General features: G+C 35.4%; 1 protein-coding gene across 1 annotated transcript in view; it reads right to left on the reverse strand.

The window, feature by feature from the left end:
- Positions 1–10,787: 10,787 nt before the first annotated feature.
- The window catches only part of LRRC69 (leucine rich repeat containing 69), a 61,857-nt gene continuing 47,368 nt past the window's right edge, over positions 10,788–25,276 (reverse strand). Inside the window, exons 7-9 of the mRNA XM_090282812.1 lie at positions 23,480–23,581; positions 18,224–18,403; positions 10,788–11,142 (exon numbers count right to left, since the gene is read on the reverse strand). Of these exons, the coding sequence (XP_090138938.1) occupies positions 11,032–11,142; positions 18,224–18,403; positions 23,480–23,581 (393 nt within the window). The 3' untranslated portion in view covers positions 10,788–11,031. The remainder of the gene's footprint in view (positions 11,143–18,223; positions 18,404–23,479; positions 23,582–25,276) is intronic.

Here is a 25,276-nt window from a genome sequence, read left to right on the forward strand (position 1 = left end):
CATATTTTATATGTATTACATACTGAATTCTTATAATAAAGTAAGCTAGAAAAAAAGAAAATGTTATTAAGAAAATCATAAGAAAGGAGAAACACATTTACAGTGCTATATGCATTTATTGAAAAGAATGCACATATAAGTGGGCTCCCTAGTTCAATCCTGTGTTGTTCAAGGGCCAACTGTATATATATAAAACTGCTTTAGTAATGACTTAATGGTAACCAACTATTCTACTTTATAATCTACTTTTTAAGAGATTTAAAAGAGTTTCCTAATATAAAAACCAAGTAACGAAGCTTTGTGAGGGGAGGCATTCTGAAAAATGGGTTTAATACTTTGAACAAGAATTAAAGAGAACAGTTTGTGATGTGACCAACAGATCTGATTAAAACTGATTAAGTTATAAAGCCAGTGGTCTCCAAAATATGTTCCTGACCAACATTCCACACTCAGAGGCGTATGGTGGTCACACTTTGAGGAACAAGGAAAAAAAGAAACAAAAAACAGACACTGAAACTTTCGGAGAAGAGTTATACTGGTTGAAAATAAACTAAATAAAGTTAGTTATCGAAATGAATTCCAGATTTACAGCAAACAAGTATTGATTCTATTCTTCTTATTGTCCCAGTTTTCTACAACTGTCATCTGATCTATTTGGAATAAGCAGGTGTTTCTGAAAACTCAAACTTAGAATATCATCATGAAGGGTATTAAGGAAGAGAGAGATGAAGAACAGAGTGAAGGAGAATGACAGGGCTGACAGGCAATAACTGCATTTAAGTGTTAAAAGAACAGTACTTGGGGAGCAAGGACATACAAAAATACATTACAGGAATTCTGGTTCTCTGAAAGACTCTATGGACAAGACATAGGCATGGTTGCAATAAAACACCTTAAGCAGGGAGCTGAGAGTGTAGGCTTTTCCACTGACACACCATGTGACTTTGGATAAGTCACTTCACCTTTTCAGGTTTCAGGAACATATCTGTTAGAGAAGTAAGACAACATCAAGCTATCGCTTCAGGGACCAACATCCTCTTTCCTTTCATTCCACATTCCTCTTCTCCCCTTCTAGGCTCACCCTGCTTTATATTATTACAAGAGTTAACTCCACTATGCTAAATAAATTATTCTTTGTTTCAGGATTGTTTCTTCATCAGATACCAGATACGCACAATTTAAATACAATTGAGTAAAACCTTGGATACATCTCGCAAATCCAGGGCATTCTCCACCAATTTGGAAATACTCCCAATATTCTTCAGTTCTCCCAATGAGCAGTAAGCAGCATTTTTGGCTAGAACTGTCAAGCCTTAATATCTCAAAAAAAGTAATGGATCTGCCTTTCAACGCAGTGATTACACTTCTGGGAATATATCCAAACAAACCCAAAACACTAATTTGAAAAAACATAAGCACCCCGATGTTCATCACAACATTATTTACAATCACAAAGATATGGAAGCAGCTCAAGTGTCCATCAGTAGATGAGTGGATAAAACAACTATGGGGCATTTACACAATAGAATACCACTTGGCTATAAAGAGAAGAAAATTTTACCTTTGCAACATTATAGATGAACCTGGAGAACATCATGTTAAGTGAAATAAGTCAGTCAGAGAAAGACAAATACCATATGATTTCACTCGTATGTGGAAACTAACGAACAAACTGAACTAACAAGGAAAACAGAGACAGACTTATAAATATGAGCGAGATGACAGCTAGGTGGGGGGAGGTGAAGGGATGAAGGGATTGAGCAAAAAGGAAAAAAAAACTCATGGACACAGACAACAGTGTGGTAATTGCTGGGGGAAGAGGTATATGGGGACTAAATGGTAATGGGAAAAAAATAAAATAAATATCAAATAAAAAAATAAATAAAAATAAACATTTCATTTAGACTGAAACTTTATAGAGGCATATTTTAAGTCTGCTAGGCATAGGCAGTGCCTGATTCTTCCATACAATTGAGTCCTATGCTGTTCTGTCAGCAAATGCCAGCACCACAAAATAAGCCAATTTAGCATGGCAACAGTTTCATTAATTTCTCCCCTTTTTGTCACCTACACAAACATTCTAGCACTGTTTTCCCCAGGCCCCACCACTGTGATTTCTTTAAATGCTTCTGAAAGTCAGCAATATATTTTCAACCAGAAGAACTAATTATGTGACATATGCCCTGGAAACTCGATCAATACTGAGCAAGGGAATACCTTTAGCAGCATAAGAAAAATATTATAGTGGAAAAGTACTTCCATATCAATAAATAATTGCTTTCATGAAAAGAGAAGTTTGGAATCAGCATTAAGATACTTTGTGTCTATTACATGAAAGATTCTCTTAGTTTCTCTGAATAACTCTAAAAACATAATGTATCATAATTCTGGTTCTTAGTACACACTTTCATTAAATAGAAATACAAAAGTGACATATTGTAAACAGATTCATTTGGTTAGAAATAAATAACCTCTGAAAATGCTTAGATTGAAAGAATTGAATTTCATAAATATTTCTATCAGCAAGGTAGCACTTTATTTATTGCCCATGTATTATACTTTTAAAATACATCCAGAGGAAAATAACTAACTTCAGATCAGTTTCTGTTTTTCTTAATGAGTAATCCAACCCTAAAAGAACCTTTCAGCTTCAGTGATTTTTGTTACACTACACTCTAAATAAAGTATGCAGCATAATAGATGAAGATTAGTATACAACTAATGTCTAAAAGGTGACACAAAGCCCAAGCACTATGACTAGAAAGGTTTTTATCAGATTAAAGATCCGTAGCAGTAATTATTCTTTGATCTCCAGCTCCTATCTAGCAATGAAAAAAAAAAAAAAAAAAAAATCAAAACAAGAAAGAAAGGCAAAACAGACACACACACTTCCCAGCATCATACGGTACCTGCCTCTTACTTTAAAACCAGGATCCTAATGGCTACCTACTGACTTCATCTTTTCCTCACAGTTTTAGGATTTAAAATAATCTACCCTAAGCTGCAAATTGGAACACAGTGATGCAAAGCACCAAAGTCTTAGTCTTTTGAAAAAAGAAGAAAATAGAGGAAAAAAGAAGACATTAGAGCTGCAGCCAGACCTTAAGTGGTTCCCTTCAAATAGTGCTGCTTCTTACTTTTAACCAGGCCCCTCCTATGTGCCTTTGGCCCTCTCCCACTAATAAAGTCTTCTCCACAAATCTCTGGGTCTTTGTTAGCTAAAACTATAATGTAGAAGACACAGAGTTGTATACCTGTTAGAATTCCATGTAAAGGCAGTCTAAAAGAGGACTTAGATTTGTAGAAGAACAGCAATAAAAGCATCAGCTTTTTGTTTCCTTGAAAACATAATCTTTATGGCATAAGATATAATTCATTCCTTATTAAAATCCATACCTTTAATTATATTTTCATTCTCAATGGTCTATGAAACATTTCTAGCAATGTCCAGTTAGCATCCTTAATTTACCATGTCTAAAAGCAAACTTATTTTTCACCAAATCCAGCTCGTCTTCCTGAATTCCTTACCTTGCTACTTGGCACCAACATTCTTAGAGATACCTAAGACAGAAAGCTCAGATATCTACATCACCTTTTCCTAAGCTGGTTGACATTCACGTAGTCGATTCTATCTCTAACATGAAGATTTTCTGAATCTATCTCCCATTTTCACTTCCTACTGCCATTAACTCAACTCGCATTGAGTGTACTCAAACGGACTATTACTATAAACTCTGATCTGGTCATTTTCCTTCTTGCTTGCTTGATACCCCTTTAATTCATCTTCCACTCTGCTGCTGTTTGCCTTCAATAATTCCTTGTTCTTTAGCATGCACTATACCTAAAGCATAAGCTTCTAGAAGTCAAGGTTCTCCACAATATCAATCACAAACATTGACTTACTGTGGTGTCATGTTAAGTGCTTTCCAAATGTTAATTCATTTAATTCTCATACTAACCCTATAAAAAAGGAACTATTATTATTCTATGCCATAAGGAGGTCAGGAACCTTGCCTAGAGTCACACTGTAGTAGGTAAAGGAACAGAGCAAAATGTGCCAGGCAACCAGTGAGAAGAAATAGTGCTCCAACTGTAAGGCATGGCATATAAAAGGCTCAAATGGGAGTGGCATGCAAGCTTCAGGGTATTGAAAGGAAAATGGCTGGAGAGTAGAGGGCTTAAGGAGAGTGACATGAGGTGAGGCCAGGGAAGTATAACAGTAAGAGAGGCTAATTATACAGTGCCTGTGAGTTTGTTAAAAGTTTGTACTTTGTCTAGACTACTGTAACTGGCAGCCAATGCATGTTCTAAGAATGCTTTGGTTTGTAGCTGCTTATTTATAACAGACAGAAAGCCCCAGGTGGAGAACAGATGAACAAACAGAATTACAGCTATATTATAAAATACTATTCCACAATAAAAAGAAACAAGCACATGATATATGCAACAGTATGGAAAGACAGCCACACAGAAAAAAAAATATATATATACATTATGAAGTTCTAAAACAGGTAAAATTTCTGGTGGGAAGAAATGGGAATGATTGCCTCTTGGGAGTTGGGGCAAGAAATTCTTGAAGAGTGGGGTTGCCAGATTAAATATAAGATTCCCAGTTAAGTGTGAATTTCAGATGAATGACATTTTTTTTTAATATATGTATGTCCTATTCAAAATTTGAAACATTATACTAAAGACATATTCATTGTTTCACTGAAATTCACATTTAACTGGTCTTCCTGTATTTTTAATTGTGAAATTTGGCAACCCTGTGAGAAGAGACATAAGAGAAAGTTCTGGGTGGTAGTAAAGCTCCATATCTTGATAAAGGTTTGTGAATGCATTTGTCAAAGTCATGTAAATTTTACCTCAGAAGAGAAAAAGAAAAACAAGTACTGAATTCTAGTTAGTGACATACTCGCTTAAATATTAAAGAGAAATGCAACTTTAAAATATATCAAAAACAGGATAGCTCTGGCTGGTATGGCTCAGTGAACTGAGTACTGGCCTGCAAACCAGAAGGTCATATGTTCAGTTCCCAGTCAGGGCACATGCCTGGGTTGTCGGTGGAGAGGTAACCTATTAATATTTCTCTAACACATTGATATTTCTCTAACTTTCTTTCTTTCTCCCTTCCACTCTCTCTAAAAATAAATAAATAAAATCTTTTTTAAAAACCAGGATGGATTAATGGCTGAATAGAGGGATGAATAGATATGTAATAAAGCAAATACAGCAAAATACTAATTATAAAATCTAGGTGATGGGCATATGGGTATTTACTGTAAAATTTTTCCAACATACAAATGTTTGAGAATTTTTACAATAAAATTTTAGAGAAAAATATTCCTGCCCTGCTCTCATGGAATTAACGTGGGGTTGGGGGAGACAGACAATACACAAAACTAGTAAGTAAATTATAGAGTGAAATGGAAGTAAACAAGGGATGAGACACAGAATGGAAGGGTTTAGTGTGCTGGAGGTAGAACTCACAATTTTTAATATCGCGGCCAGGGAGGCCCTTCTTGCAGGCTGTAGAATAAGCAACAAGCAGATCTGAAAAAAAAGCAATCAGACCTAGGATGGGGGATGGGGGGAGCAGTGAGAGTGAAATTGGTGAAAGAACTCTTGATGTGATTTATTTTAAAGGAATTCCTCTCTGCTTGTTGTGCTAGGAACAGAGAGAAGCTCTCTGAGGTCTTGCTTATTCTTAAATTTAGAAAATGTCTTCCCTATTGGAGGTATCAAGAAATGTTTGTTGGAAAAGCAATTTTAAACATAAAATGAACTCTTTCAGTGAAACATGGATATTTTATTCTTTTAAGTATTTTTTTTAAGCCAATATTACTTGACTGAGACATTTCAAATAGTTTTAAAACATCTAAAATGCCCTTTGTGTTCTATTTGGGAAGATAAAATAATAAATCACATGGAACCCCTGATTTACAGCAGGAAGAAATCAAAGGCCTTGGTTATTCAATTGACCAGATATATCTTCTAATTTTACTAGAAGAGTGATGGTCATTGTTGGATCCTCTTCCCCCTGCATTCAGCTTCCCCATTCTTCAATACACCTGCCTTTTTCTTCTCTCTTGTTTTTTTATCAACTTACTTAATGGAATAAAAAGTAGAGATTCCCCATAATATGGCCTTTGGGAAAACGCTGTCCCACGCAGTCCCTGCCCCAGGCTAGCGAACCGTGGCTCAAGGTTAATTAATTAAGACCAGCTCCCTCACCTAATCCGCAGTGATGCTTACTAGCCCCACTGCAATACAGGAGCTCCAAACCCCAAAGCTGCTTACATGTTCATGATATTCCGAAGAAACCACCCAGAGGACTAGCCGATGTAGGCATGCCGTTTGTTACTCACATTAAGGGAAGCGCACGGATGGCGGCAGGTCGGTGTGAGAGAGACTGCACCTCCTCCAGGCTGAGGCTGGTTACAAGAGGTCCCAGGCAGAGGAGGCACATGTCCTACACGTGACTCTAAACTACGTAATTACCTCAGTGTGTACGTGCAGAAAGAAAAGGTCAAGAAGCAATCGCAGGACAAGAAGCTGTTCCCAAAGGGAGATAAGTGAGTTACAATCCATTCCCCAAACAATTCACATTCCTTCTGGCCGCAGCCCCTTGGCCAGCCTTCACCGGGGACAGTGGAAGAGCCTTATCAGCACCAGCCCCACACCCATTTTCCTCTAAAGCTCCGAGCATTTGCCCTTAAATGTGGCAGATCTTGCAGCTGCCCTTGGATAGCCTAACTGGAGGAGATTATAGAGATCCTTTGTTTTCCGCATCTCACCTTCTAAAGTAGCCTTGACTGTCTAACTTCCGTAGCTGGCTCACCCCCATTACTTGTAGTCTAGCCCTATTAATCATCTCCACTCACCCCGACCTCGTACCTAGAAACAGGACACAGGTACAGAACTCCCTTTCACCTCAGATGACTTCTGTGACCTCCTGGGACACCCACTCTAGTAGGATGAAAATTATTAAAGTCCCGCTAAATAATCCTGGTGTTCTGTGGTTGGTCCCTGAGTCTCAAGGACCGTTCCAAACTGCAGGTCAGAAGCTTTCCTGCGATTTGGAGCCCTGTGGTCTACAGGAGGCTCCCAAATTTCTGGCAGCAGGTTTTCAGATTAAGCTACCCAGGGACCTTCTCTGCACTAAGAACCAAAACAAATATAGCAAGTGCAAGTGACTTCCAGCCATTATTTTCTCACAACTGCAGTTGGAGAATAACTTAGACAAAAAGAAACACCTAAAGAGATATTTTATAAAGAAATGGTAATGAGAGTTCCAAGTGTTATTCTGGAGATTTTAGAAGCCTTATAAGGTGAAAAAAAGTTAAATCTACCTTCATTTAAAACCTTCTCAGTAATATTCATTAATAAATGTTAGTGTAAAGAAAACAATTTTTAAAAATATAAGTCAAAAGAAATATACTTAATCACTTATAGCTTTAATTATAGAAAATAATATTAGTACTTTTAGCAAGATCTATTGATTCTTCACCCACTGGATTCAATAATACCATTCTGAAGGATTAGAAATATTGAGTAATTAAGTGGAGAAAATCCATCTTGAATTATGTAAAGGAAATACACAAATATAAATAATCAGAGATTATGCTCCAATTATTTATAGTAACTAGGGATATATACAAAATCATTACTATAATTAATGATTGGGAACAAGTTAGTAACTGGGACAAAGAAAGTTCATTAAATTATCCTAATATATTTTCTTCTGTTTGAAACTCCTTCCCCAAAACACAGATGATAAGAGCTTGTAACAAACATCAGAAGAGACTTGAGTTATTTTTTTTAATTTGCCTATGTCCTGAGGCAAATGTGAGTGAATAACAAAAATTCCAGAGAGCATTCACAGAAGAAATAAAAAAGGAAAAAAACTGAATCTAAGTAATTTACAAAAGTTAATGCTCCAGTTGCTTCAACTTCACCTGAATAAATAAAAGTTGGTTCTACTTGTTAGAAAATTAAGAACTATATACTTTACATTGTTACAGATATTAACAATAGTATATCAGGAGCAGATTCATCCTTCACCAGTCTCATTTCCATGGTGGCACTTGATGCATAATCATGCACCTAATAACACTAAATGTCTTGATGTGAGAGTCATGATATTTTTTAGCACACATTCAGTTATTCAGCACTTTCTAGTATCCTGGGCTTTCAGTCTTTCAAACACTCAGTTGGTTTCTATTCATTATATCCAGAGAACTCATTCTCTCTTCACATGCTTTGGCTTTCTGATCAAATATGACGTTCTCAGACCCAGACCGCCCTATATAAAAAGTATTCTCATCATTCCCTATCTCTCCAATCCTATTTTATTTGTCTTCAAAGTACATATCAGCACAATATTTGTCTATTTTTATTGTTTTCCCCCCAATTAGATTGTAAGTTTTTGAAGAGCAAGGGCCCTGACAGTTGTGTTCATTGTTATATCCCAAGAACAGTGCCCAGTAGATAGTAGTTCTTCAAAAAACATTTGTTTAATACATGAATAAATGGGAAAGCAACATTTTGTGAAGTAGAGAATCAGTCTTATCTTAGACATGTGTTAAGTTGAGGAGCTTGGAAACATGGGTAAAAAATGGAGAAAGTTAGGAGCTACCCACTCAGGTGTGGAAAATGAAGCTAAAGAACTGATGGGAGTAGACGAGTCCCTTCAGGTAAAGAAAAAGTGCTAAGAAAGAAGAAAATGGGACTGAGTAGAGAATCTCATAGCACCCTTGTTTTTTTGGGGGGGGGTATAGAAAAGAATTCAGTTAAAGTTATGGGAAATAGGCTGTCAGAGAAATAAGAAATGAACCTAAGGCATATAATTCAAAGAGGCAAAGGATGCTCATTTGAGCCCAGAACTGCAGGGAAGACCAGCCAGAAGAGGAGCAGATGGATTGGTAGGCAGTCACTGGTGACCTGTGAAAAACCAGTTGTGGATTAGTGGAGCAGAAACCAGATCTCAGTATCTCAAGACATGAAAAGGACAGGGTGAAAAGGTGTCAAGTCAAGATTTTCTTTTTGTGTCACCTGTGCCCCATGGATACCTGAAATAGTTGTTAAATAAGTGCATAGTTAAATAAATGTATGAAATTTTTTCCTGAGTCAAGATGGCACATAAATTTTGGCTGTGTTCAGGGCATTAAAATGGTAAACAAAACACTCTTTTCAATACCACAGTTGCGTAAAAATATTTTCCTAAATCAAAACCAACTCAACTGAGCTGTTTTTCTTCATTTAACTACAGTTCATTCCTATAACTTGTTTTTAGTGAGAACCTAAAACTTTCATTTGTATTTTGTTTTGTATTTTAGTTTAAAATGCATTTTTAGTTAATGGAGTTTTTAGAAAGTTACCTTGAGACCCTCATCTCTGTCTCAGTTGACCCTGACTCTTGTATTCTTTGGACTTGAGGGCCTCTCTTTCAGCTGGGCTCCATTGATTTCGCTTCCCAGGTATGCCAGAGGCAACTCATGCATAAACAAGTATATTCTAAAGTGAACTAATAAAAGGCCTAGTTAGGAAGGTAACATGATAATGTATGGGATATGAGAATCCACTCAGCTTTCCACCAGAAGGACCACCAAATAGTTATATGAATAAATATATGTCTAGTGGGATTTAAATGTAAAATTATGATTACATTTCTTGCTTTTCTGAACACACAGCAGAGTGTATCAACGTTTTCTGGAGGATTTCTTAAAACAGATTGCTGGGCCACACACTACCCCATTTCTGATTCACTAGTCTGGGGCAGGGCCAGATAATTTGCATTTCCTACAATTTCTCAAGTGATCTGAATGCTGCAGGCCACATTTCCAAAAGCCACTGGTCTATGCAATGTATACCTGGTATTTGTATAACTTCTTTTGCTACTTTTCTGTTGTCTGCCAGTTTAATTTGTGGGAAAAAAAATACATATATATATGGTTTGGCTCAGTGGATTGAGCGTCAGCCTGCGAGCTAAGTGTCGCTGGTTCGATCTTCCAGTCAGGGCACATCAGAGAAGGAAAACTCTGACTCCAAAAAACCTCCGCTCCCTTGCGGCATACCTCTTCAGGGGAAAGGCTAAGGGAGTAAACCCTGACAGAAAATCCGGAGCCGGAGTCCCTAAGGCGGTTCGACGTTGTAGTCAACACCGGCAACTCCTGCAGCGCACCTGAAACCAAGCTGTATTGACTCCGTCTTTCCCTTGGACCCTTCAGCTGCGAAGAGAGGGGGGGTCTGCTGCATGGGCAACAGCAGACCCTCCATATCACCCTGCCCAGGCTCTGTAGCTTCAGCTTCACTGGAGAGGACACTCCAGCGTCATCACAAGATGTCGATTCAACACGGGAGGAGACAGATACCGTGTCACTCCCGAGTTGGACTGCACAGCCATTCTCGGCGGTGCAGATAGACTCTTAAGAAGCTACACCATCGTCTCTCGAGACGGACGGCTGCCGACGATATATATATAAAACTTTAAAAGCAGAACAAAGTGATGTTAGGAGTAACCAACCCTGGCTTTCCAGCCTGCCACTCATTTTTAAGTGGAATGAAGGTTTTATCTTTGTCAATAAGATGTTACTGCCTCTAAAAAAATAAGAGCTCAACTGAATTACACAAATGTGATACAACTGCCTAACATTAAAAAGTGACTCTCTTTCAATAGCAAAACATGCAATTTCAGTTGTAAAAGGTGTCCCCATCAAAGTCTCTATATACTAGAAAATAGGGTGGTGGTCATAAATGACAGGAAAAAATAACACTCACCACACAGATCTTAATTTTTCTATTTATTATTTTGTTTTTTCTCAAAGAAGCAACACACCTAGAGTCTAAACAATGTAGGTAGGTTGTAATACTCAAATTGGAATATTTACAAGTAGCTATTTTTCCTCCTTTGCTTGATGTAGTGACAAAGAGAAGAGACACAGCATGATACCATAATTAGACCATAATGTGACTGTGTGCAGAGCTTACAGAGCAAGTCATATGAGGCTCTACATGAGCTTCTCACTTGCTCTACACTTGAGCAATTCCAAACAGGTTGGGTCCACGTTGATCAAAACATTTGTAAGAACAAATTAATATTTGAAGAGGTACCAGGTGTAGATTTCTGCTTATCTTCCAGTTCTAAAAAGTAAAGTTTAGAAATAAAATTAAGGCATTGCTCAATAAATCATTTCAAATAAAATAAATATTAGTTTTCCCAGAAATTTCATAATATTGATTTCTAAAGGACACTATTTATGCTTGACTTGATATTTCCCTCACATAAACAAGCTTAACTAAGTTAAAGGTATATTCAACACTAGATAAAATTCAAATAATAAAAGATTAGCAATGCTTTTATCAAACATGCTATATTGTCTAACCATACATAACATGTTTGGGATGAAAGGAAATTACAGTACAAATCCACACAAAACTGACTTCTGTGCTACTGGGATGGTAAATGAATCAGTCAGCAGACAGTTATTGAACTACCCATTGGACACCTTGCTTTGCCTGTCCTCTGTCTATAATGCTCATTAAGGTCTTCACTGGTTGGGTTTCAGCCAAGTTGTCCACTGACTTAAGTTTTTGTACTTCAATATCTCTAATCTTACTTCTTAATGCACAAAATAGGTAGTCAAAAACTCTTAGCCAACACAGTATCCTCACCACTAATACTGGAAAGAAGGGCAACCGCGAAAGCTTACCATTTTTATGCTGTACACACTACTTCTGAAGTCACACAGCTCTCAGAGAATCCAAAAATGCATCAGACAATTATCAGTTTCATTGGTTGATCATGGTACTTAGCTTTATTATGAACCTATTGGGCTGTCATCATCACAATCCATAGTGAGAAATTTTATTTGCTCTGCTCACTCCCCCACAAAAGAACTTCAGGGCCCATTTTAAGTTTCAAACACCTAAGCACAGTTATTAATCCTTCCTTGAGAGAGTAATAGTATTTCAGCTATGACATCCACCTCCAACTGTGATTATGAAGTGCTTAAAGGATACATAGCACAATTCTAATGATAAAATATTTTAGGTATAGGTGAAAAATAGCACAAAATCTCTACAAACCTGACTTCTTTCCTAGAAGAAAGTTTAGTTTATTAATCAGCAAACATTTACTGAAATCCCCAATAGACATCTTTTTAAAAATTCTTTATTGTGCTTTTTTCTACTTCTCTTTAGTTCCCTTATACTCCCCTCCCTCCAGCAATTGACATCTTATTTTTGCCTGTCCAGAATCAGTTTTCCATTCTGCTGAAACAAATACTCTCCTCACCTTTCCTTTGGAGAACTACCCCATCTCCAATTTCAGTGCACGTATAACAAGAGGGAGAGGGTGACTGACCCAACTCCATGGCTCAAGACAAAGCCACATAATGCAGGCCCAGCGCATGACCCAATAATGCCAGATAAAGCCAAAAAGGATCAGCCCCAGGGCTTTCCCTGGATCTATTGAGAGAGGAAAGCTCTTCCTCTACTGTCAGAGAACACAGTTTAGGGTGCTCCTACCTGAAAAGCAAACCAAGACAAAGGAAAGCAGAGACAACACATGGCAAAGGACAAATTCCTGGCACTATGTTTGGCTCCCTGATTCAGCATGACTAAATACTCAGCCAGACTCTTCCCTGGGCCTTCTTCGTTACTCAGTTAGTGTGTGAGTTGGGTTTCTTTAAATGGCAACCGAAAGTTATGACTAATTTCAAATAATCTAAATTCTGCACCACATTAGGCAAAGTGCCAAAGATACAGAGATATATCAAAAAATCCCTGCCTCTAAGAATCTTTTAAGCATCCATTTGGAAAGATGAGATGTAAATACAAAAAATAACTGAATCATAAGGCTCAGCCCAATTATATGTTCTATATTAGTGCAGAGAAAGGTCTCAACAACATAGGCTGCATATTAAGCAAGATTTCAAAATTGAAGAGAATGAAAGCTCAGTTTTGAAGGATGACTAGGATATGGCTGCCTGGGGAGGGCATGAAAAATGTTTAGAAAGGGTGAACTATCAGAGCAGAAATTCAAGAATATACATATTGTATTGGGGAAAACAATATACCAATGATATAATGTTGATTCATAACCTCCGCTGCCTTGCGGCATACCTCTTCAGGGGAAAGGCTAAGGGAGTAAACCCTGACAGAAAATCCGGAGCCGGAGTCCCTAAGGCGGTTTGACGTTGTAGTCAACACCGGCAACTCCTGCGGCGCACCTGAAGCCAAGCTGTATTGACTTCGTCTTTCCCTTGGACCCTTCAGCTGCTAAGAGAGGGGGGGTCTGCTGCATGGGCAACAGCAGACCCTCCATATCACCCTGCCCAGGCTCTGTAGCTTCAGCTTCACTGGAGAGGACACTCCAGCGTCATCGTAAGATGTCGATTCAACACGGGAGGAGACAGATACCGTGTCACTCCCGAGTCGGACTGCACAGCCATTCTCGGCGGTGCAGATAGACTCTTAAGAAGCTACACCATCGTCTCTCGAGACGGACGGCTGCCGACGAATGTTGATTCATAGATATCAACAATAAATGCCTTAGTAAGAGGGTAAAAAGAATCGTAAGTAGTTTTACAATGATAGACATATTATGTATAGTATTTTAAACCAACTCTGTATGAGATCATACTGATTAATTAAATTATATTCAGCTGTTAGAGAAGAGGTTATTTACATGATTTTAAAAGAATGGTGTTGAATACCAAATAGCTATCTCATTTCTTTACAGACCTGTTTCTATTTTGTTTTGTTTATTCAATTTTACTCCACATGTAAGTGAAATTATATGGTATTCATTCTTCTCTGTCTGGCATATTTCACTTAACATAACACCCTCTAGGCCCCATTCTTTTTTATTGATGAATCATAATATTTCATTGTGTGTATTATGTGTCACATCTCCTTTATCCATTCATCTACTGATGAACATGTAAGTTGCTTCTATATCTTGGCTATTACTAGTGATACTGCAGTGAACATAAGAGTGCATATATCTTTTTAAATTAGTGTTTTTGTTTTCTTCAGATAGATTCCTAGAAGTGTGATTGCTGGATTATCTGAATGCTCTGTTTTTAATTTTTTGGAGAAATCCTGTACAGTTTTCTATAGTGGCTGCACTAATTTATAGTCCTATCAACAGTTCCCTTTCTTCCACATCCTCACGAACTCTTGATATTTGTAGATTTATTGATGATTGTCATTCTCACAGGTATGAGGTAATATCTCATTGTGGTTTTAGTTTAGATTTCCCTGATTACTGATGTTGAGCAACTTTTCATATCTGTTGACCATCTGGATGTCCCCTTTGGAAAAAATCTCAGTTTAGGTCCTCTTAATTCCTTCAGATCACTCATTATTGGCATACATATATGCAACAGATTTCTGTACATTGATTCCAGGTCTTTCAATTTTACTGAATTTATTTATTCTAATAGTTTTTTGGTGATGTTTTTAGAATTTTCTATATATGGTATTATGTCATCTGCAAATAATTATTTGGATGCCTTCTATTTATTTTTCTTGTCTTATTGCTGTGGCTAGGACTTTAAATACTATGTTGAATAGAAGTGGTGATAGGGGCCTCCTTGTCTTATTCCTGATCTTAGAGGAAAGAATTTTCACACTGAGTATGTTATTAGCTGTGGATTTCTTATATATTAAGGCTATGTATGTTGGGTTATGTTCTTTCTGTACCCCCTTTCCTGAGAGTTTTATCATAAAAGAATGTTAAACTTGTCAAATACTTTTATATATCTACTGAGTTTGATTTTTATTCATTTTGTTAATATGATGTATCATATTGACAGACTTATGGATGTTGAACCATTCTTACATCACTTGGATGAATCCCACTTGGTTTAGATGTAAAATTCTTTCAATATATTGTTGAATCCAGTTTGCTTATATTTTGTTAAGAATTTTTGGATCTATGTTTATCAAGAATATTGGCCTATACTTTTCTTTCTTCTTCTCTTTTTTTTTGTAATGTCATTGATTGGTTTTGTATCAGGGCTTCATAAAATGAGGTTGGAAGCATTCTTTTCTCTTTAATTTTTTGAAATAGTTTAGTTTAAGATGGATAGGTATTCATTTTTCTTTGAATGTTTGGTAGAATTCACCTGTGAAGCCATCTGGTCCTGGGCTTTCAATTGTTGAGTTTTTGTTTTTTTTTTTTTTTTTTTTTTTTTATTACTGCTAGTAATTTGTCTGTTTAAATTTTGTATTTTTTACCAGTTCAATATGGAAAGTTATATACTTCTTGAAATTTACCCATTTCCTCTAGATTTTTTAATTTGTTGAAAATTGTTATAATGTTCTTTAGTGATTCTTTGTATTTCTGTGGTGTCAGTTGTAACTTCTCGTTCACTTGGGCTCTCTTTTTTCTTGATGAGTTTAGCTAAAGGTTTGTCCATTTTATTTACCTTTTCAAAGAACCAGCACTTAGTTTTACTGATTTTTTAAAAATTTAATTTCACTTATTTTTGCTCTGATCTTCAGTATTTTCTTCCATCTGTTTATTTGGGGTTTTGTTTGGTCTTCTTTTTCTAGTTCTTTTAAGTGTAGAGTTAGATTATTTGGGACTTTTCTTGTTTCTTGAGTTCAGTTTGAATAGCTATAAACTTCCTATTTAGAAATGCTTTTGCTACACTCCATAAATTGTGAAAAGTTGTGTTTTTATTTTCATTTGTTTTAAGACAGTTTATTTCTTGCTTAATATCCTCTTTGATCCATTGATTGTTTAGTAATATGGTTAGCCTCCATTAAAAGAAAAAAGAAAAAAACTTTTTTTTTCAGTTTTCTTCCTGTAGTTAATTTCTAATTCCATGCAACTGTGGTCTGAAAAGATGCTTCATATGATTTCAGTCTTCTTGACATTACTGAGGCCCGTGTGTGGCCTGATATGTGGTCTATCTTGGAGAATGTTACATGTGCACTTGAAAACAAAAACAAAAAGCCTCAGACAGAGACAATATGCTGACCAGAGGAAAAGTGGGGTGAAATTGTCTTTGTAGATGATAATATATATATATATATATATATATATATATATATATATAAAATCCTAAAATATCATCCAGAAATTGCTAGAACTAATCAACAAATTCAATAAAGTTACAGGATACAAAGTTAATATATAGAAAACAGTTGTGTTTCTATATATTAAAAACAGCACATTTAAAAAAGGGAATTTTTAAAAAATCTCATTCACCAGTACATCAAAAACAATAACGTCCTTAGGAATAAATCTAACCAAGGATATAAAATACCTGTACACTAAAAGCTTTAAGACTTTGGTAAAAGATATTATAGGTGACTCAAACAAATGGGAACAAATCTTATGCTCAGAGATCAGAAGAATTAATATTGTCAAAATATCCACATTACCCAAAGCCAACTCTAGATTCAATGCAATCCTTATTAAAATTCCAATAGCATTTTTCACAGATATTAAAAAAAAAAGGTCTTAAAATTTATATGAAGCCACAAAGGACCCCAAATAGGCAAAGCAATCCTAAGAAGGAAGACCAAGGCCAATGAATCACACTTCTTAATTTCAAACTATACTACAAAGCTATAGTAATCAAGACAGTATGGTACAGGCATAAAAACAGACACATAGACCAATGAAACAAAACCAAAAGCCCAGTAATAAACCTCCACATATTTGGTCAAGTAATATTTGACAAGGGAGCCACAATACTCAATGGGGAAAAGAAAGTCTCTTCATAAATGTGTTGTAAACTGAATAACCATATGCAGAAGAACAAAATTGCACCTCTATCCTACCCCACTCACACATACACACACACATACAAAATCAAAATAGATTAAAGACTTAAATTTAAGAACTGAGATCAAAAAATTTCTAGAAGAAAACATGGGGAAAAACTCTAACATTGCTCTCAGTAGTGATTTCCTGGCTGTGATAGCAAAAGCATAAGTAACATATGTACATGTAAATGATTCAGCCTACATCAAACTAATAAATTCTACACAGCAAAAGAAACTCAACAAAATAAAAAGGCAGCCTACCGAATGGGAGAAAATAGTTACAAATTATATATCTGATCAGGGTCAATATCCAAAATATATAAAGAACCTATATAACTTGATGGCCAAAAAAACTAACAACCTAATTAAAAATGCGCTGAGGGACCGAATAGGTATTTTTTCCAAGGAAGACAGACAAATGGACAACAGATACATGAAATAGTGCTCAGCATCACTAATTATCACAGAAATGCAAATCAAAACCACAATGAAATATCACCTCACATCAGTTAGATGGCTATCATCGAAAGATAAGTGTCAAAGAGGATGTGGAGAAAAAGGAACTCTAAAATACCAGAATGCAAATCAGAATAGCCACTAAGAAAAACAGTATCAGTTTCCTCAAAAAATTGAAAATAAAACTAAAAAATATGACCTAGCCATCCCACTTCTGAGTACATATCCAAAGAAATTGAAATCAGGATCTTGTAGAGATATCTACACTCTCCTGTTCATTGCAGTCTTACTTACAATAGCCAAAATATGAAAACAAGCTAAGGATCTGTCAACAAATGAATGTACAAAGACAATGTGATATTCATACCAAGGAATATTATTAAGCCATGAAAAAGAAGGGAATCCGTTCATTCACAACAACTTAGACGGATCTGAAGGGCATTATGTAAACTGAAATAAGTCAGATAAAGACAAATGCTATATGATATCACTTCTATTTAGAATCTAAAATAGACAAACTCAGAGAAACAGTCCAGTGTTGGTTACCAGGGATTGGGATGGGGGGAAATGTTCAAAGGGTATAAACTTCCAGTTATAAAGTTAACAAGTTTGGGCATGTAATGTTTAGTATGATGATTATAACTAATAATGTTATATCATATATTTGAATGTTGCTAATATAGTAGATCTTAAGTTTTCTCACCATAAAAATGAAACAAATGATAACTACGATGGAAATGGGGGTGGTAGCTAATACTACAGTAGTAATGATTTTGCAATTTATAAATTTATTTAATCAACTCTTTAACTTACATAATGTTGTGGGTCAATTATATCTCAATAAATCTATGAAAAAAACATTATGCTATCATAGAAATCAATTCTTATATACAAATCTAATGAAGATTGGTTGATTTAGGAAAGAACAAAGAAAAAGAGGAGGTCTTATCTCCATATTCATGCAAAAAGCACCATTTACCTTTGATGGAGAAACAAATTCAACACAATCCAGCCATATGGTTAAAAATAACTTTCCACATATTGCACATTTTCTTCCCTTAGAGATTGTGTTTCTGACTTGTGGGTACCATTCTATGGCTTGAATTAGGAAAGGATTATTTTCTGCTAGCTGATTCATTATAAATCTTGATGTTATTTCCTAGATTAAAAAAGAGTATGGTTTCTTAGATAATTTTCAAAATAACTGTTTTATAGTCATTAATTACCATTTCATTAATTTATATTTTTGGCTTATGCTTCACAGTTTCTGTTAAGTTAATTTTTCATTATATATATATGTATATATATATATATATATGTATATATATACAATATATATAGTCAATGACTGGTATTTTAAATGTTTAGTTTTCAACAATAAGAAAAGCAATTTACACTCATTTTAATATCCCCATGTCTTTCATAGATATGAATCCAAGTTATAATAAATTTACATTATTAGACAAACTTTAGTTCAAATTTTGTATCACTCATTACAATAAGCAGTAACTGTACAAATACTCAGCCTGAATTTGAAAATTGACTATCATATTTACTAATATCTAAATCTAAAATTGTGGATCATATATCACCTGAAAGCTTATTAAAAATTCAGACTCTCAGATGCACTCCAGACCTACTGAATTAGAATCTGCTATTAACAAAGTTCCCCAGGTAATCCCTTTGCATGTTAAAGTTTGAGAAGCATTAGTCTAAATTACCTACTGCATTGAGTATGGGAATAGAGCCATATTGGTAAAGAATATTGATTTCTATTAACCAAATCTCTGAATTCAATCTGTATTAAACTTATCCACACAGGCACCTCCAGAAACTTCACTTAAGGTAATAATAATATTACAGTATTAAATACTAAATGGGGTGGTGAGGAAATATTTATAAGCTGACTTTCATCATAACTATTAACATCATCAGCTTAAAGTAAAATGTTTTTTAAAAACTGTATAATACCTAAAATTAAATCCTCACTGGCAAAGCAAAGAAAAAACATTTGATTTACTCTACCAAGTGCCTCCCTCCATTGTCTGTACCAGTAAGCTGGAAGTCCTGTATGAATGTTACGCACACATCACATGAATTTTAATAAGTGTGTGTAACTTTTGTTTTTCAGGCCAAAGTGAAATATTTTCCAAGGGTATTAAAGTAATCCACATCAGACTCTGAAAGGAATCTTTGGGGATACCTACGTATATACATAGACAATCTTTCACTCATTCGCGCCAATTAAAATCTTCTAAAAATAACAACGAAATCTTGCAGGCTGTTGTCCCCTTGTTCTTTATTCCTCTATCGCTTCCACTTAAGCATCTGAGAAGGCTGCCTTTATATAGCAAACAGCCCTGAGCATGGGTTCCTTAAACGCCTGATTCTTCAACAGCACAACCTCCTACTCACTTAAGCTCACTTTCCTGGATGGTGAAATAACTGAGGTCATTCTTGGTGAAAAAATTACCCTTTCAGACTAAAATCACCAGGACTACTAAATCCTGCATCTATTACCACCCTTTTTGGCCTACTTACATGAAGCACAGCTTAGCATTCTGAGTAAAACACTGATTTTACAGGTAAGTTTTTAGCTACAAGAATTAAAGTCTAGATCCCACTACAAAGCTTCAGAAAACTAATAAAAGATTCACTCCCATCAGATAGATAGTAGAAGAATTTGCTGAAATACATGGGTCCTATAAATAGGTCACAGTTCACACAGTTCCCTGTTTCCATTTATGATTTCGGGAACCAAACACGTTCATGGCATTCCATATGTCTGGAAGATACACCACTGAAATATAGTTATTACTTGGAAATATGAGTGTGTGTGTGTGTATATATATATATATATATATATATATATATTTTGTCAGACTCAGCTAAATCTAAGTGCAAATCCAGGCTCTGTGACTTATTAGCTGTGTAACTCTCTCTTGGATACCTCACCAATAAAACAGGGATGTTTACCCTGGCTGATGTGGTTCAGTGGATTGAGTGCTGGCCTGCAAACCAAAGGGTCCCGGTTCAATTTCCAGTCAGGGCACATGCCTAGGTTGCGGGCCAGGTCCCCCATTGGGGGGCGCATGAGAGGCAGCCCCCCATTGATGTTTCTCTTCCTCTCTTTCTCCCTCCCTTCCCCTCTTTATAAAACTAAATAAAATCTAAGAAAAAAAAAGAGGGATGTTTATCCAATGCTATCACATAGAATTCAAAGAATTAAATCAGATAACGTGGGTAAAACTCTTAATCTGGCATCTACTAATACAGAATATACTGGCTAATATTTTGTTATAATCTAGTTATCAACATTAAAATTTAGTTCATAAATCTCTGAGGTGAAGAAAAATGTTTAAAAATCTTAACCAAGGCCATCTTAAATCAAAGCTCTATAATTCTTCGACAGTTCAAGTATTCAATAGTTTAATCAGTAATGTTAACCAAATATCCAGTAGAAATAACTTTTACTCTAAGTACAAAAATGAAATGTGTAATAAATGTGTTATCTTTTTAAGAAAAATTCTTAGAGATACTTTAAAAGGTACTGAAGTTATTCTGGCCTTCAAGAGTACCTTCGTAAGACATCTAGGCTGGTCCACAATCCAGAATCTCCTGCGACCAGGGACTACCCCTGTTTTCTTTTTCCTTATCTCAAGCAGGCCCTTTTTGAGATGATACTGCTTCAAGGAGTCTGGAGCCCAGATGCTTAGGCTGGCATCATATTTCCAATACTTACTAGCTCTTTGAACCTGGACAAGTTATGTAACCTCTCTGGGACTCAGTTTATCCATAAAAGGGCAACAATAATGGTACCTACCTCTTTAGGGTTATTGGATGATTAAATTAATTCATTTCTCTTAAGTACTTAGAACAATACCTTGCTCATAGTAAGCTTAATAGGTGTTATTTGTATTATTGTTAATGTTATTATTATTCTAAAATTCTTGATTCAGTGAGAACAAACATGTTACAACGGATTAAACAAATTAATCCCTGTAGTTTTTAAAGTAACTAACAATTAAATTTAAAATAGGATTCTTTTCACACACCAGTAGAAAATAATATTGTTTGTAGAAATATAGATTGACTCTCTGGAAGGGAATTTGAAAAGAGCTAGCCAAACTTTAAAAAACAGAACCACAGGCAAGAAAACATGGATCAGACTGAAATGACCAGAGGGGAGGAGGAGGGGGATAATGGGGGAAAGAAGGGGAAGGGAACACATAAAAAACATGTATGAACGACCCACGGACATGGACAACGGGGTGGGGATTGACTGTGGGAGCAGGGGCTGGGATGTGTGGAGGAGGGCAAAGGGGGAAAATTGAGACACCTGTAATAGAATAACAATAAAAAATGATTTTTAAAAAGTAAAAAATGACAATTTTTGGCCAAGCAGTTTTACTCGTAGGAATAATATGCACATTATAAATTTGCTGTGAGGATGGTCGTTGTAGCCCTGTTTATAAAGACCAAAAAGCCAGAAAATTATTAATAATCTAAATAGCCAAGAGGTGAAAAGTAGTTTAAAATATTATGTTGTAATATACCAGAATATTATATATTCACCAAAAAAAAAGGATCATACATTTAATTTTTTATAGATTGGAAAGACAGTCACAATAGTTTTAGGGAAAATACATGTCTTTACATAGTATGTGGAGTTTAAACTCATCTTTAATTTAAAAAACTTCTGATATGATTGCGGGAGAAGGGGTGGGCTGGGGGGGAGCAATGGGGGAAAAATGGGACAACTGTAATTGAAAAACCAAAAAATAAAATAAAAAGATAATAATAAAAAAATTAAAAAATTAAAAACTTCTGGATGCATGGAAAATACTAGCTGAATAAATGTGAGAGGGAATAATGGTAGGATATTTGTACTGGATTTCTAAGTAATCTTATCAACTTCCTTTTTTTTTCTAATTTCTCTAAATGAGTTTGTATTGCTTTTGTAATATACTTTTCTTTTCATCAGTATAGCATTAAAACTAATATTAATTTTCTTCCTTGCTCATCTGTAGTTTCTAGTTCTCTATATCAGACATATATAATCTATGCAACAAGGGAAAATGTTATTTATTTTTTAAAAATACTAAACTGGCCAACAAAATTGGCTATTTCCTGCATTCTAGGAAACTTGAATCCTACACAATTCTTGAAAGTCTTAAGACAATCCTGCATGTGTACTTATAGATTTTAAAGGACCTGAGAAATTCAAATTTATAATGAAGACTCATACTCAAATGTGGGAAGATCTGCAAACTTTAGCTCATCTATCACCAAAGGATATACAGAGTCCTCTAATATGCTTTCTTATTCTTATTAAAATTATTTTTATTTAAAAAAAATTTATTGATTGATTTTAGAAAGATAGAGGAAGGGGATGAGAAAGAGAGAGAGAGATAAAAATAGATTTGTTGTTCCACTGACTTATGCATTCATTGGTTGATTCCTACATGTGCTCTGACTAGGGATTGAATCCACAATCTTAGTGTATCAGGATGATGCTCTAATGAACTGCACTACCCACCCAAGGCTTCCTATTCCTTCTTTTATATCACCAACTTATTCGACTAAAGGGAACATGATTTCTAGATCACTCATCCACTAGGAATGGAGTCAAACGAAAAAGGGATAGGCAAAAAAAAAAAAGGAGACTCTTAGAAAGACAACAGTACAGTATTTCAAGAGGCAAGGAGTGCACAGGAGGAGGTAGAAGAGGGTAAAGGGGGAATAAATGGTGATGGAAGGAGACTTGACTTGGGTTGATGAACACACAATACATTATACAGATGATGTAGTATAGAATTGTATACCTGAAACCTATATAATTTTATTAACCAATGTCACCCCAATAAATTCAATTTAAAAATCCTTATAAATGGGGGATGGAAGATACAAAGACTCCAGTAAGAATAAATCAAATACATTCTTAGACAATACTAAAAATATATATATAGTTGGAAGGTGATAGTGAAAACAAATTCTTCTCTTTTCATACAACAGAATGTTTCTATTTCTCTGAATTCGGTCACTCTGGAAATCAGATAGGGAGACACTGGATTCTATAAGTAAGACAAAGAGATTATGTCTAGGATTCACATTGCCAATAGACTTGAGTGACATTAATCACTTGCTGATTTGGCTGGAATGCTTTAAAAGAAAATTCTTTAAAACTTAAATCAGGGCTTTAGTGGAGAGCTGTGTGAATGATATAAAGCTTCACCTGTAGACTCCAGACATCCTCCTTTTTAACAGCATTAACAGGCTTCTTCAGCAACAGTGGGTTTCCCTCACAGTAGAATTCCCTAAGCTTCAGATCCTGAAACTTTCAAAAAAAAAGACTTCATTTCAAAACAAAATAACATACTTCACTTCTGAGGTTACATCTTCAATAAAATTGTATTAAAAATGCTTTATTTAGGACTTATATTCCACAACAGTATTTTAACAGCAGGACATATTCCAGTAGTTAGTAGCATAAGAATATTTATGCTAGCATGAATGGCAATGACCTGAGAGGTCACTAGTGGCATCCCTTATACTACACAGCTGAGAAAACTTTTTCAAGATCATAGAATTTGTCAGTAATAGAACAGGGGTCAATTAACCAAATACTAGAAACCTTGTGCAAATAATATATTTGTTAGAAAACCATGTATGATGAAAAACTACATTCTAATGCACACCAAAATTCAAGTCTTAAACACTGTCTTATAATCCATTTTATGTTCAACAAAGAAGGTAAGAGAAACAGAGAAACATCAACATGTTCTCATTATAACCTGTTGTACATAGTGAAAATTTAAAAAAAAAAAAACAGAAAACATACAATTCACAAGAATGTCCACTCTTCCATAAGAAAATGTAAATTCAGCTGGAGTCTACTATTTGAGTAGAAAAAATAAAGTATTATTTTATATTTATATTAAACTCATGTAATTTTCAAAGTTAAACTGATTTACAGAGTTACTTTTCTGAGTTTTAGTTTCAGCTGTGAAATGGAGATGATAAGATCTATCTTCAGGAAAAACAAAACAGTTCTCTGGAAAGGAAAAAATAGAATCTTGATTTGTGGCATGATTTGATTTCATGGTGTAAATATTCTTCTTTTTTTAAATTTTTTTAATCCTTGCCTGAGGATAAAAGAAAGAAAGGGAGAGAGGAAGGGAGAGAGAGAGAGAAACATAATTGTTTGCCTTCAGTACATGCCCAGATTGGGATCCTACCACTCAGGTCTAGGACTGGACCCCTGACTGGGAATGGAATGCTCAACCCTTCAGTTATGGGATGACACTCATACCAACTGAGCCACATCAGCCACGGTAGATTTCTTACCATGATGGATTCCAATCACTGAACACAGAGGTGGGAAGAGATGTGCAAAATCAGCTCTTAGGATCCAGGATGAGCTGGCACCCTTATACCACCGTAAACTCACATTAATGGGAGAATTAAGAGATATTTCCCTGATTTCATCCCAGGGTTTGAAACAAAACAAGCACTCAACAAATTAAAAATAATTGACTTGAAACATCTTTCTAAGATGTCATGTCACTGATCTCAAAAGTCTCAGGAAATTTCTACAACATAGACAAGGTTTTAAAATACAGAGCTCAAGACCATGTTGGAATCACCTTTTCTCATTGTATCAAAACAGACATTCTGACTTCCTTAATCCAGTTCCTTATGTTATCCATCAACAGGGAACAACCAAAGTCTGCTGGGTGGACTGAAATGAAAAGGGCACTTCTTGTGCTTAATGGAAACTTTCTGTCATAAAGAATAACATTCCATAATTTATACCTAAACTCAGAGTTCTTTTTTTTCAAAACTAATAGAAACTTGAACATCTTGGTATTCATGAATATCATTAACATATACAAACCTCATTTCAAATTTGATCATGGTTCAAAGGGCATGTATTTCTCTTAGGGGTCATGTCTCTCTTTCTTCAAGTTCTGTCACTATTCTTCTATCAAACATGGTGACGAGCTGTTCAGCGTGCTAACTTACGACATAT

The sequence above is a fragment of the Furipterus horrens genome, unplaced genomic scaffold, assembly GCF_987537825.1.
Source record: "Furipterus horrens unplaced genomic scaffold, mFurHor1.1.pri manual_scaffold_7, whole genome shotgun sequence".
NCBI lineage: Eukaryota > Metazoa > Chordata > Mammalia > Chiroptera > Furipteridae > Furipterus > Furipterus horrens.